The following is a 14,116-nucleotide window of genomic DNA, read 5'->3' as shown; positions in this document are numbered from 1 at the left end:
ATTGGTACTTTTAGCAGTGTGGGCAGGTGCCAAGTTCTACTGGAAAACTATATCAGCATCTCCATAAAGCTGGTCAGTAGAGGGAAGCATGAAGTGCTCCAGAATTATTTGGCACAGGGCTGTGCTGACTTTGAACTTGATAAAACATTGTGGACCAACACCAGCAGATGACATGGCTCCCCAAATCATCACTGACTGGAAACTTCACATTGGACCTCATACAACTTGGATTCTGTGCCTCTACACTCTTCCTCCCATCTCTGGGATCTTCATTTCCAGATATCTAGATCTAACTTTTTAAAATTAAATTACTGAGATAAATACATTTTTTGATAGTCATTTTATGAGATGCACTTGTACAAACCAAATCTTTTTAAACCTCAAAGCTAGTTGGGAAAAAAAATAAAATAAAACAAAGGCAGCAAAATACTAGTCACTACACCAGAAAAGACTTTCAAAGCCTTCTAGGAAGGCATGGAGTGGTAAACTTACCAGCAATGTTCCCCAGTGCCCAAACTGCTTGTTCACTTATTTGTGCATGTGGGGAGGAAAGCAGAGATATAAAGGATGGAATAGCATTCGCCTCTACCACAGCTTTGGTCTGGTCTGAGGTTCCAGATGCAATATTAGTGAGGGCCCAAGCGGCTTCAAACTGTAAAACACTGTTATCATGGTAACTCAGGAACTCCACCAGTCTTGGTATAAGTCCAGCCTCAATGATATCATTTAAGGGAGGATTCCTCTCACGTGACAACATTTTCCTGCAAGGAGTAATATGAAGTTAGACACTATACATTTCTTCAGCCAGTATGCTTATCTCCCTTAGTTTTAGAGGAAAAAAAAAAAAAAAACACACCATGCCATTTCCTCTGTAGGCATCAGATTGAAATAGTGGGGGGAAAAAAATGCTGTCAAGAATAAAGCCTGTCAAATGGTACCAAAGTGGCTTGAAAAAGCTGCAAAACAATCACCACAAAACAAGTCCAGTTTAATGATGCAAGCCCTGACAAACAAACATTCTTCCATTTTTTTTTTTGTATAGAACTAAGATGCGTAATCTGCCTTCACCGGTGTTCATCTTTCCCGATAAACGGTTTAGCATTTTCAGCAACCCTTTCAAAATTTACCTAGTAGCCTGCGTGCACTTCAGCTCAAGATCTGAATCTCCAGAATGAATACCTTCAATTATTTCTTCCAGAGATAGTGAAGGACCCTGAAAAAGTGAAATGCAGTTATTTCAGTTTGTTTTGAATTAGAAATAATTTAATTTGAAAATAGACCATGTCCCTATAACAAAACAGCCCGCAGTGGCTCTCAGGCATGAAAAACTCCAAACTTTGGACTCAAGACTCTAGAGGGTGGTCCCTCACCTCTGTCAGCTACAGGTCATCAAATACACTATTTTTCCCCCTTTCCTAGTGTGGAGCAAATTTTTCTGCACATACCTCAAAACAGACTTTATAGCTGCATGTGCATCTTTTCCACTTTGTAGTCCTTCAGTTCTCAAATACACTGGTTTAAAAAAGTGGATAAAGTTATAACAAGAGACCAGCATGGAAGAGATTACATGTGCCTCAGTCTGAAAGACCTAAAATTCTATTCTTTGATTACTGGGGCAATATTGCCTGACCTTCCCTTTAGGACCACACTGAAACCTTCATCCACATTCAGCTTCTCTAGCTGCGTACTGACTTCCATGTTTTTCCTCAAATTTAGTAAAATATATTGTAAAAACATTTTCTGAAGCTAAGGATATTTTGGATGCATAGGCAGGAATGGGCTAGTCTTGCTTATAATATTGAAAAGGTAAGAGGTAGGTGGCAGGCCAGACTTTAAATTAGCCAATCAACATTCTAGGCCAGTGACGGCGAACCTTGGCACCCCAGATTTTTTGGAACTACATTTCCCATCATGTTCATACACTCTGCAGGGTAGTTGAGCATCATGGGAAATGTAGTTCCAAAACATCTGGGGTGCCAAGGTTTGCCATCACTGTTCTAGGCCCACAGAAGTGTATCGATATATTTCCATTATGAAGAAAATCCCTCACAGATATCATGGAAAAAAAAAAAAGTGTCCCATTGGAGATTTCCCCTGCATTCCTTTTCGGCACTAACTCAAAATTTTGGTTTAACCCTCTTAATTTCTAGCAGCTGGTTAAGAGTAAAAATTAAGTTTCAAGTCCCGCAGCTGGCTGGTAGGACAGGGATGAGCTTTAGACAGGGGTTTTTTTTTTTTTTTTTTCGTTTTGTTGTGTTGATATGGTATTATGTCTTTTCGGTCAGCAGGTACTGTGGATATTTATGGCTCTGGGATATTTTAGGGTTATCAGGTATTTAACCTATTTCCATGTTTGTGGGGCCCAACATGGCAATGGATATTAAATTTCCTGGAATGTCCAGGGATAGAATTTGAAATTTAAAAGAGCACTGGTATTTAAATACCTGCAGTCTCTACGTCCCCATATTATGGTATTACTGGAAACCCACTAAACTTTTAGCTACGAGACGTCCCTGGGTGCATAGAGCCATACATGCTACATTCTCTTCCTATGCTCGAGGTGTTTCCCATTCTCATGCATAAATCTCTACCAGCTATGAAGGAGGAGATAACCACTGATCCTGGAGATCGATATGTAGTGGTTGTGCTTAATGTTACTCCCACCGCTCCTCCTAAATTTTCTAGTGAGGTCCTGTACGAGCTATTGGAGAAGTTGGCGTCACATTCCCCTTCTCAAGTATTGGTTGTTGTGATTTTAATAGTATTTTGGACTATTCGCTTGACACCTCCAATCCAGATCGGGCAACTAATCATGATCTGAGGCAATGGGCAGATACGGTAGGCCTTAATGAAATTTGGCGGTGGAGGCATCCTGCGGAAAGAGGTTACTCTTACTTATCCCCCTACATGCCTCCTCCGGGATCGATATGGCCTTTGCTGGAACCTCCCTCCTGCCTATGGTGTCGGAAGCTGCATATCTACCGGGGGGGGGGGGGGTCTCGGATCATACTTCTCTTTAAATTATTTTGGTGGGTTGAGGGGACCCTGGCAGCTGGCCCCGTGCTAGATTGGGGAACCAGAAGTGATCGAGACGTTTCATATGGACTTTTTCTGGCAGATAAATGAAGGCTCTGCCACTCATCAAATACAGTGGTATGCCTTTAAAGGTAACCACTGGGGGGGGGGGGGGGGGGTGTACATAGCTATTAAGGCCCACGGGAAGGAACGTAGGGGAGAAGTGGCCCTGTTAAAGAGGACAAAGAGGGAGTGCGCTGCGGTTTACACTGCAATGCCATCAGATACAGCGGAGATATTACAGTCAGCTAGGAGGAAAATACAACTTATCAAAACCTTACAGACTCCTTGCAAAAAAAAAAAGGCATGTAATGTATTTGAAAAAAAAAAAAAAAAAAAAAAAAAAAAAAAAAAAAAAAAAAAAAAAAGGGGACAAGAGTGGTAGCTTACCGGTCTTACTCACGGCGACTAGTAGTCCTCAGACTCTGGTCCCAAATATAACTTCCCCTATTGGAGAGGGGTTGACAAGTAGGGAGGATATACTTCAGGCTTAGATCTTTTATAGTGCACTGTATGGCCCTATACCACCTTATGATAACGAGGGGCTCTTGGGCATCCTCCGGGGACTACAATTGCCTGTGTTACCAGAGGATGTGTGAGAATCCCTTGAGGTAGATCTTGGGGAGAAGATGATAGCTATGGTACATTTTCTGCGATCAAGGCACCGGGATCGGATGGCCTGACGGTTGAGTGGTACTGGCGATATGCTGCTATACTTGTTCCTAGGTTGCTCGGCCTTTATGTGGATTGTTTTCAAAAGGGTATTCTTCCTCTTTCCATGTATGAAGTACTTATTGTAGTACTAGCTAAATCCAGCAAGGATCCTTTGTGTACCACCTATAGACCTATATGGCTACTTAACGTAGACGCTAAGATACTTGCTAAATCCTTAGCTTCTAGATTGATGACTACTCTCCATCTTATTTCCCCAGACCAGACCGGGTTTATGCCCAAGAAAAACTACAAACATTACATTTAAAAAAGGGTTTTTATGCATACCCAGTTAGAACCGGAGATCTCCCATGGTGGAGTTTTGGTCTTTTTGGATATTGAAAAGGCCTTTGACTCCATAGACTGGCAACATATGGGAGCTGTACTTCAGGAGTTTGGGTCTAAATTTAGGAAATGGATTGATATTCTGTATAAACATCCTACGGATGCAATAAAATTAAAAAAATGGTATGCTATCGGAAAGTTTCTCTGTTGGGAGGGAATTTGTCAGGTGTGCCCATTGTCCGAGTCTCTTGGTCTCTTTTCCTTTATTATAGAACCCTTAGCGACAGCCTTAAGGAACTCTCCCGAGATACAAGTGGGAAAGCTGTCAGAGAAAATTGCCCTTTAGGCGGATGATATGGTTCTATTTTTACAGGATTCGGAGTCTTCCCTATCAGCAGTCCTGGGTATTCTGAATTCTCTTTTTCAAAGTATTCAGGATTGAAGGTTTAACTGGAGCAAATCCCAAATTCTCCAGTTGAGAACACCATCTCCAAGGTGTAGAGTCCTGGAGAGTTGCCCACTTGAACAAGTGGACAAGGTAAAATATCTTGGCCTATATATTTCAAATTCAGTTTCAGACTTAACATTAAATGCAATTCCACTACAGCAACGGCTTAGGCACCATATACAACCTCGGAAAAAAAGTTACTTTGACACTTCTAGTAGGAATAACCTACTTAAAATTCTTGCCAAGTTTTCTTTAGGTTGCTAGAAACTCACCTGTGTAGGTCCCAAAATACATTTTTTAAAATATTGATTGTCTGGTTACTAGTTTATGGCAGGGCAGACACCCCAGGATTGGGCTACAAACCTTACATCATCCATGGAGGCAAGGGGGGTTGGCGGTCCCTGATTTTTAGCGATACTTCCTGGCAGGTCAGTTGGTTTTTGTCCATCGGTGGCTGAATAGTCCTGACGATGATGTGGCTATTGCCCTGGAGGCAGCTATAGTTGGGCTCCTATGAGGCCCTGTCAGATCTCAATGCAGGGCCCTAGGGCACCTTACAATCTTACTTATTTCTATGAGGGCAACGATGAGAGCATGGGTGGTGGCAAGTAAGATTGAGGAGAAAGGGGGGGGGGGGGAGCACTCTCGCCCTGTACACCACTATGGAAGAACCCTCGTTTGTCCCACTTTGTTCATCCGAATCCAAGTATCTAGATCTCCAGCTTAGACATGTTTTCTGTGCTCAATTTGATGCAGATGGCCTTCTAGTCTGGGTGGGATGGAATCTGTTGAGAAAGGATCCCTGGGTAAAAACATCATCCACGATCTATAAACCTTTTTTCTACAGATAGCATGCGAGGCGTTTCAAACTATCGTGCAGCGTGGGAGATTGTGTTCCCTCAATTAGATGGGGATAATGGGACATTCATTTTTCCAGATTGGTATCCTCAAGGGATCATCTTATCCAATCTAAATTCTTGCATTGTATATCCTATACCCCGGCTAAGTTGGCCAGATTGTATCCTGGACAGTCCCCTGATGGTTGGTGGTATACTTCTGCGGATTTTGATCATATTTTTTGGGGTTGTGTGGAGATTCAGGTATTTTGGAAGGGAGTTATGGATTGCATAGATGAGGTGACATCCATCTCGATACAGCCAGTGGTGGAGGTCTGCCTCTTGGGCTTAGTGGATGAATTGGTCGATAGAAATACCACTCGTACTTTGACGACTCCTTTACTATGCTAGGAAATGAATACTCATAGAAAAGCCCCAGAGCGCCTACAGTACAGGCCTGGAAAGCAATTATAAATAAGGCACTCACTCTGTATAAAGCTACATACATGAACAGGGGAAAACCTATTTAATAAGGTGTGGGATAGCTGGGTTAATAGTATCTCCACGGTATCCGACTGATTGGATTGGACTTTGTACAATTACTATCTAATCAATTGCAATGTTGGGAGTCACATGGGAAAGGGATGATGGAGAATCAATTACATACAAGGGTGAATGTCCTGACCATACTAAATATATATGGATCCCATAAGCTATTCGAGGGGTAATAAGCTGACCATTGGTATGTTCGTTTTTTTGGGTTTAATGTACGTGTTGGCCCAGCAGAGGGCTTTAAGTTTGTCTATTTTTGTTTAAAAAAAAAAAAAAAAAAAATCTAAATCAGATTAGGTATGACTAAGCTTTGGCTTCAAACCATCAATTTACAGTTGCACTCTAATCCTACAAAATCCTTGACTTTAAGAGTACAATTATACTAAAGCAGGTGCCAATGATCACCAATTTCTTATGTAGGTTGAAACACTCATTAACTGAAACAAATAGATGTGCAGGAGGCCCAACACTGGGAGAGGAACAGTCAAAAGGTGTTTGACTGGTTCATGTCACAGGTCATACACCATGGCAAGGCTGAGCAGTCACAAGGTAGTTATGCTGCATCAGCAAGGTCTCTCCCAGGCAAAGATTTCAAAGCAGACTGCGCTTTCAAGATGCGCTGTTCAAGCCCTTTTGAAGACGCACAAAGATGGGCCATGTTGAGCACTGCAGATGCAGTGGCTGGCCAAGGAATCTTAATGCAGCAGAAAAGACATGCTTCCTTCCATTTGACATCAGAAGCCATGCCATCAACCCAGGACAAACCAGTGGAACCCAGGTACACTCCTCTCCTGTCCAGAGGGAGTAACCAGAAGTGGCCTTCATGGAAGAATCACAGCCAGAAAGCGATACCTGTAATATGGGAACAAGGCTAAGCAACCCAACTACGCACAAAAACATAGGAACTGGGTTTAAGAAAAATGGCAGCAGGTGCTATGGATCAAGTACATTTTTATTATTTGAAATATTTGGCTGTAGTCGAAGGCAGTTTTGCAGCCAATGTAATTCAGAACCATCTTCTGGTCCTTGAAGTGATGTTTAAGCTAATTGAGAAGCGCTCCTGGTGGCCATGTATACCATGCAGCAGCTGGGCAGTGATTGAGGTGTTCCGATCTACACATCTGGCTATTTCTAAAAGCATAAGAGCAGCACCCGTGTCTGCATCCAGGCATTTTCCAGGGCAGTGGTGGATTCAAAGGCAAAGTGTTGCAGGCAAGCTCCCATCAGAGTCGCAGCATTCATTGGAGCCATATTCAACCCTTCTATAGACGGAAAGGCAGTGCCTGTGGCAAGAGATAACTGTTGGTGCGTCCTCTTTACAATTTTGGGGTGAGGGTCCTGGAAGCATGGTACCTTACAGTCTGGTTGGGAGTGGCTATAGATCCAAGCTAAATTGCCCTCCTGTACAGTTAACTCCCCCATATTACTACACTGTGCAGTTACTGTAGTGAGAAGTTACCTTAAGACATTTTGTTTCAAGGGTATTCACAAAGTGGCTGGAAGGTAAACCTTGGCCCTTAAGACTTCTACAATGAAGTCTGAAACGTGGTGGCCACTTTTAGAGCCACCTCATCTACTACCTTGGTCTCTTTTGGATCCTCACAGGAAGATCTTCCTAAGTGGACTTGTGCTGGAATAGAGCTTCCTCCCAGGAAGGTCATCTTCTTGAGGAGGTCCCTCCTTGGCCATCCTTTTCCCAGTCTCATCCTCAAAGTGGGGGGTAGGGACGACGATTTAAAAAGGTGGACATTTTTGTGAACCTAGCTCTTTAGAAGAGGAGCTTGACCCAAAAAGTAAAGCATGCGAGAAAGCGCAGCAAAACAGACACCTGTTTTCACAAAGATATGGAAGGTTTCTTGCACACAGTATGCTACTGAACAGATCCTTCATGCACTCAGTTTTTATACAGGATAGAATGTTTAGGGTATTTGTAAAACTGCAGGCCAGGGTACTTCATTTCATCAGACCCTCAAAGATTTTATTCTAAGAATGGAAGGAGCCAGAAAAGTGATTAAGCTCAAGACCTGGAAAAGGTTTCCTTTCAAAAAAGGAGGAAAAATTATTTAAAAGACTCAAGTTAGAAGCGGCCTTATCCCAGGTATCCAAGTTAAGATCCTTTCTTTCGAGGACTGCGGAAATAAGGTAAAATGGACCACAAACCCAGGGCCCTTTTGCACAGAGCCAGAGATGCCATCGCCTTGGTTTTGGCTCCTGCCATGGCAGCCACTTGCGTATCAAGGAGCATGGATTTCTGGCAGGAAGAGTTGCTGGTTACCTATCCCACAGAGGTCTTGCAGGGCAGGTTTTAGATCCCATCGGCAGTTGGGAAGAGATTTTCTTATTATCTGTTGGGAATGTTTTGGCAAGGTCCACAGCTTTAATCAATTCAGCCAGCACCCCTCCCAAGACTTTGGATCAAGTCTTGGAGGGAGACCTCACATCGGAGCTGGGTATGTGCTCTTCAAAAAGGGAATCTTCTCTGGGCTATCGGGGCTAGATTCAGTTATGTCAAGATCCTCGGGTGGGGGGGGGGGGGTAGTCCCTAGTTAAGAGCAAACATTTTTTCGGCCCCAGTCAATCAGGGGCAACAGAACATGAAGCATGATGCTAAATAGAGATGGTCCAGCAGCAAAGGCAATTCAAGAAGGCTGACTTTAACTCCAGGATACAGTAACAAAGATCCCAAGTGAGGCCAAAGCCAGAAAGCGAGGAAATTTTACAGTCCCTTAACAGTTTGATATAGGGACTGTAAAATTTCCTACCACTAAGGCAGGGGGAGAAAAAAAAAAAAAAAACTCATTCCAGCTTTGGCCTCACTTGGGATCTTTAAGGGACTAGAAATTCCAGGCTCCTCTCAAAAAACTCAGGACCCTGAAAAAGTGACATCCTTACAACAGGGAATCCTAGATTTGGCAGCTCAAAGGGTAGTTCTAATCTTGGCAACAGCTGATCGGCTGGAATGCATTACTGGGTTTGTGGTACGCAAGCTGTCTGGAAGATACTGGCTGATCATGAAATGAAAAAAAAAAAATGTCTAATACAAGAGGTTCCATATGGAGAACATAGTGTATGGAAGAACCTCTTGTATTTTAAGGTAACACTTAATTTGGGGGACAACTACTTTTTTTTTATTTGTCAAAGCAACAGCAGGTTCAGGTTTGCTGTCCTGACAAAATAAGGGATTGGTTTTGTCCAAAGAATTTTACTTCCTCAGGAAAAAAAAAAATCCAGAAGCTGGTTAAAACACTAGTCAATGCTACAGTGAGTTTGGAGGAGTATGAGATTGCTGGGTCTCATGATCTCAACCATCCTAGCAGTTCTTTGGGCCCAGGATAACTTCAAATCTTTTTGCTCTCAAATTGGGAGGAGAAAAACTTAGATATGATGGTCTCCCTCCCTAAGTGAAAGCTTCCTTGAACTGGTGGATGTATCCACCGAGGTTGGCAGAAGGCAGGCCTTGGGCTCAGTGGGGCCCGGTTCAAGTGACCAGACACCAGCTTCTGGGGGTGGGGTGCGAGCTAAGCGGGGTCTTGGTCCTCTACAGGCAGGCCTCCAATTTCAGGGCACTCTGGTAGTCAGGGAGGCTTTAGAGCTTTGTGCAAGAGATTTAGGAACAGAAAGTAAAAGTCCTCAAACAATGCAACTATAGTGGTCTAAATCAATGCAGCACCAGGTCCTTTGAACTCCTGAGATTGTCATAAGAGATTTTACACTCGACAGGGCAAGATCCTCTCCCTTTCTGCAGTCCTATGGCATAGATGCCCTGGCCCAAGACTGGGGTTTAAGTCTGGCTTATGCCCCCCCCCCTTCTATCATGTACTACACATGTTCAAGACGTCCTGGGTGGCTGTATAGGACGTTGCCAGGTTTAAGCAGTTGTACCAGGATGATGCCTGCAGCTACAGGAATCCTGTTAAATCAAAATTTTCAGGAGGCAATGCCCTGTAATGTAGAAGTGCTATATCATCTGGGGAGGACTATCACTACAGGTGGCAGAAGGGGGTATTCCCTACCATGCCTTTCTGGGGTTCCATCTCATCAGGGAGCCTGGGACCGCTTCAAACCTACAGCATCCCTTTCACTGAACAGAGGAGCTGATTTCTCCCTCTGCGGTCAAACCAGAAGCGATGTGGATTTAATCACTTCAGTTTTGGTTCTGTGTTTACTGGAAAGTGAAGCTACTGATCAAACCAATCTGTCTGATCAGCTGCATTGGCGACTAGGAGAAATCTGGGGTTTAACAGACCCCAGATCTCTCCATAACGAATACCTGTTATGGGCCATGCCATCACAAGGGATATCGCTCATCCATTGTTACAGCAATAAAGTTGACAGTATAAAAGGGTTACAAAAACAAACTAAAGATTTTAAAGTGCCCCGTGCAAATGCATATGTAAACCGTGATCACACCACACGTGAGGTATCGTCACTAATGTCAGAGTAAGAGCAATAATTCTAGAACCAGAGCTCCTGTGTAACTAAAACTAGTAACCTGCAAAGGCCTTTAGTGTTGCCTATGGAGATTTTTTTAGATACCGTAAATTGGCACCATTCCATAGTTGTATGCCATTTACTCAGGATAATCCTAATTAAAAAAAAAAAAAAAAAGTTGGGTTTTTTTTTTCTTAAAGTTTGCATTTGAAAAAACACTGTGCAAATACCAGAACAAATATTTTAACCCACCCTTTTACGCTCTGGGGCATCAAAAAAAAAAAAAAAAAAAAAACGAATGTTTAGGTGTTCTAAGTAATGTTTGTGAGAAGTGTCAGAATTGGCCAGAAAGCAAGTTATTCAGTATGCAAACTAATGCAGACCTCCCCCCATTGTGGCCACAGAGAACATGGTTTAACTAGAATCTACTTCTACCAGAGCAGCTTTCCCAATATGCAAGATCTGGTGCTACAGGGTCCAGTTTTTTTAACTCGTTATCATTTTGGTGACAGTTTTAGTTCATTTTCGCTGCACTTTTTTGGAAGATTGAAATTTGTCAATTTGTATGAATTGGATGTGCCAGCAGCTTGGTTATTCCTCATAGCACTATTGTTTTTACCATTGTAGTTCCAGTTTGCCAATCCAGACCAGAGTTTTCGGTTGACAGCCTGGTTCTTGAGCAGCAGATATTTACAGGAGAGCAGTTCAGAGTTTCTACTCAACAAGGGTGTAACAGGAAAATTGTGAAAAAGTTTGGCAAGTTTTCCAGTTGGTGAAGGGAGAGGCTAGTTGCCCTCCCTTCTGCACCTTCGGTTCTTTAGTTCCTCTAGGACAGAGCTAGAAAAAAAAAAGGCATGTATCAGCACATTGCACCAAGAGTGCAAGAAGCTGCTTTGTCCAGATATTTGGTTTAAGATGGTCACAGGAACCCCTGGGGAAAAGGCTTCTGTTACCTTAAGGTAAGTGACCCTCTCCCTTCCTAAACACACCAAAAAAAAAAAAAATTTTTCCCCCATGGGTTTTATCAAGGGTCCTTGAGGCTTTGACTAGGCAACAGTTTGAATCCACTGAAGAAACCTTAATTTTTGACACTAGTAGAACTATGGGCAAAACCCCTTTTTTCCTCCCAACCATGTTTGATTATGGTCTGGAAGTGAAGGGAAATCTCCACAATGGGAGACAAACAGGAAGTGAGGAAACCACTGAAAATTAAGGGACTTTGGTCACCAGAACTAGCGGTATCTAGCGGCATCTTTGGCAGAGGGCAGGAGCATCAAGTTGAACAGGTCTGCAGAGCAACCCCATGGTCCATCCAAGATACAGACACTAAAGAGTGGAGATCCACCCACAGCAGGATTTTGCATTTGAGATGAGGGTCTTACAGGAAGTGGTCCCTCCCTGAGGTAGGCCTGGATTATTTGTTTGTACTCAGGTTTGCAGTCCTCAAAAAGGATTGGAGAAAAATTCCAGTTACGCCTACCGATCATGGTTTTCTGGGAATTTTCCAGGACCGCAGACCTACTTCCCATCCTGGAATAATTGGTGTTGGAATACATGGTTCCCCTTGCGCACTGCTAGTGGCAGGCTATAATGCAGTATTAAACCCAAAAGCAATTATTATATTATAGCTTACCAATGGAAATGTGGTGGCTGCATTTGTTTTCTTTAGGATTTCATTTGGTCTATCAGCCAGTAAGTATGCTGTTCTGTATCTGTTACAGGGTTGAGGCAAAGCATTTAACACTGGCTGGGATGCTTACAAAGGTTGGCTTTTATGTTAAAACCTTTATCCCAAAAGGGAAAAATGTTTGCTGTAACTGCTTGTAAAAATGTTAGCTTGAGATTGGCTTCAATTGTCAGTCCCCCCCCCCCCCCCCAATATCTCCCCCTTAATACAAATAGTTTTTGGTTGGATATTTTATTTCGATCACGTCATTAACATGTAGTAAGAGGTGGCAGGTATTGCAGGGACAGGGGTGAGGATGTGAAAAGGTACAGATTAGGTTGAACTGGATGGACTGATGTCTTTTCAACCTCACTAACTATGTTACTATTAGGTAGAGAGGTTTAGTAATCCTTAGATCCACCTGGGTGAAAGATTGGATTTTATAAAAAACGAGAAGACCATAGGCTATACACTTCTTGGGGTTATAGTATGAATGTATTGTATGAGATTTAATAGGTTTTGTATTTTTGCTGGTTTTAGGATTGTGGTCTTGGTCTTTACTGTGATGTGCTTTGTAATTTTTTTTTTTTTTTTTTTATTCTCAAAATTAATAAGTTTAAACAATTTGTCAATATCCAACTCTGCTAGCACATGTAGCACTCCCTTCCCCATCAGATTAACAATGCTGCTGTCCAAATGCATCCTCTATGCTCCTACAGGTGCTACTGGCCAGATGAGGTGAAAACAGGGGAAAAGCCTAACAAACAGCACCACATCAAATGATTGGTAAGCTGAAATAGGACGTTTGTTTTGGGTTTAACACCACTCATTTCAACTGAGGGATGAGGGGGCGGGTGGGGGTTGAACTGCTGTTCTGTTTCCTGTCTTTTCCTGTCTTGGCGGCACCAATCTCAGGTTTGTGGTCCTGGAAGATTCTCAGAAACCAGAAAGTCTAACTAAGATTTTAGCTTGCTTTTTTGGTATTGCTTCACCATGTCATGCATCCTCCCAGGTTTGAGTTGTCTGGTTTGGGGGGGGGGGGGGTCTCTTAATCCCCCACTCTGACAGGAATCACTTCTCTCAGCAGGGGAGTCAATTTACATTAGGGTTGGTTGCACCCCTTGTGGCAATGGGACCCATTCCAGACCCATCCCCATCTTGAGGATCTTGTGACCAGCACAATAAAGGATCAAACACTCCAGTGTCCTTCAGCACTTCTGGAATCTACCTTTATGTTCATCCTAGTGCCTTTTCCATCCCTGCTTGAGTGGTCCCTCAGGCCTTTGCGATTCTCTTATATTGGGCAATTTAAAAAGTGGACAATGCACAATCTTTTTTATATAAACACACACGATCGTTATTGTAGGTTCGGTCAGGAAGGAAATGTCTACTTTCCCTTTACCCTGATAAGATTCTCCAGTTTGATAACTAATCTGTTCTTGTTCGAGTGTGAAAACAGAGGTTCCCAAGTCAGGGGAATTCCCCCTGAAACTTATCAGGTGACCTACTCCCCACGCCAAGGTTTTTCTTTGGGACCCGATTCGAATAGATTTATCAATGGTTTAATGCCGTGTGGGGTTTTGTTTTGTTGCTGTCCCCCTCCCCCTTTCGGACACTGGGCGACTACCCCTCCCAATTGTCTGGTCATAATGTCTTTCAAGCTTTCTCTTAGGGTTCCATTGTCTCTCCGCAAAGTAAACATTTTGCTTGTTGACCACCTTAGCAAAGGATTGCATACAAATTGAAAAGGTTTAGGATTTATTAAAGCCATATACCAAGTCAAACCTAAAGGAAAAATTGTACGGCCAGCCTCAACTCGTCAATGGTTGTGGTGACCTTGACGAACACACACACTAATAGTTTAAAAAAATGGAAAATATACAGAAGAGAAATCCAAGTCAATATGTGGTGTGACCACCCTTTGCCTTCAAATCAGCATAAATTCTTCTAGGTACGTGTAATCGAGTTTGGAGTGGTGAGCGGGCGTACATCCAGTTATAATATAGAAAGATTAGGAGTGCCTGCAAGTGTTTTGAAATTGTGGGGATAAATGGTTTTACATAGAGAACACAATGGTTTTGCCTTTGTCCCACCTAATAGGTTGTGGTGATC

General features: G+C 42.8%; 1 protein-coding gene across 1 annotated transcript in view; it reads right to left on the bottom strand.

Annotated features, from left to right (window-relative positions):
- LOC309558187 (importin subunit alpha-5-like) overlaps nucleotides 1-14,116 on the bottom strand; it is a 65,474-nt gene that overhangs the window by 42,473 nt on the left and 8,885 nt on the right. Inside the window, exons 4-5 of the mRNA XM_082261199.1 lie at nucleotides 1,128-1,213; nucleotides 493-761 (exon numbers count right to left, since the gene is read on the bottom strand). Coding sequence (XP_082117325.1) covers nucleotides 493-761; nucleotides 1,128-1,213 — 355 coding nt within the window. The remainder of the gene's footprint in view (nucleotides 1-492; nucleotides 762-1,127; nucleotides 1,214-14,116) is intronic.

This window comes from Pelophylax lessonae, assembly GCF_965119305.1.
Source record: "Pelophylax lessonae genome assembly, chromosome: 6".
NCBI classification, from domain to species: Eukaryota; Metazoa; Chordata; class Amphibia; order Anura; family Ranidae; genus Pelophylax; species Pelophylax lessonae.
Note: the sequence above shows the minus strand (reverse complement) of the source record. Positions and strands in the feature narration are given on the sequence as shown.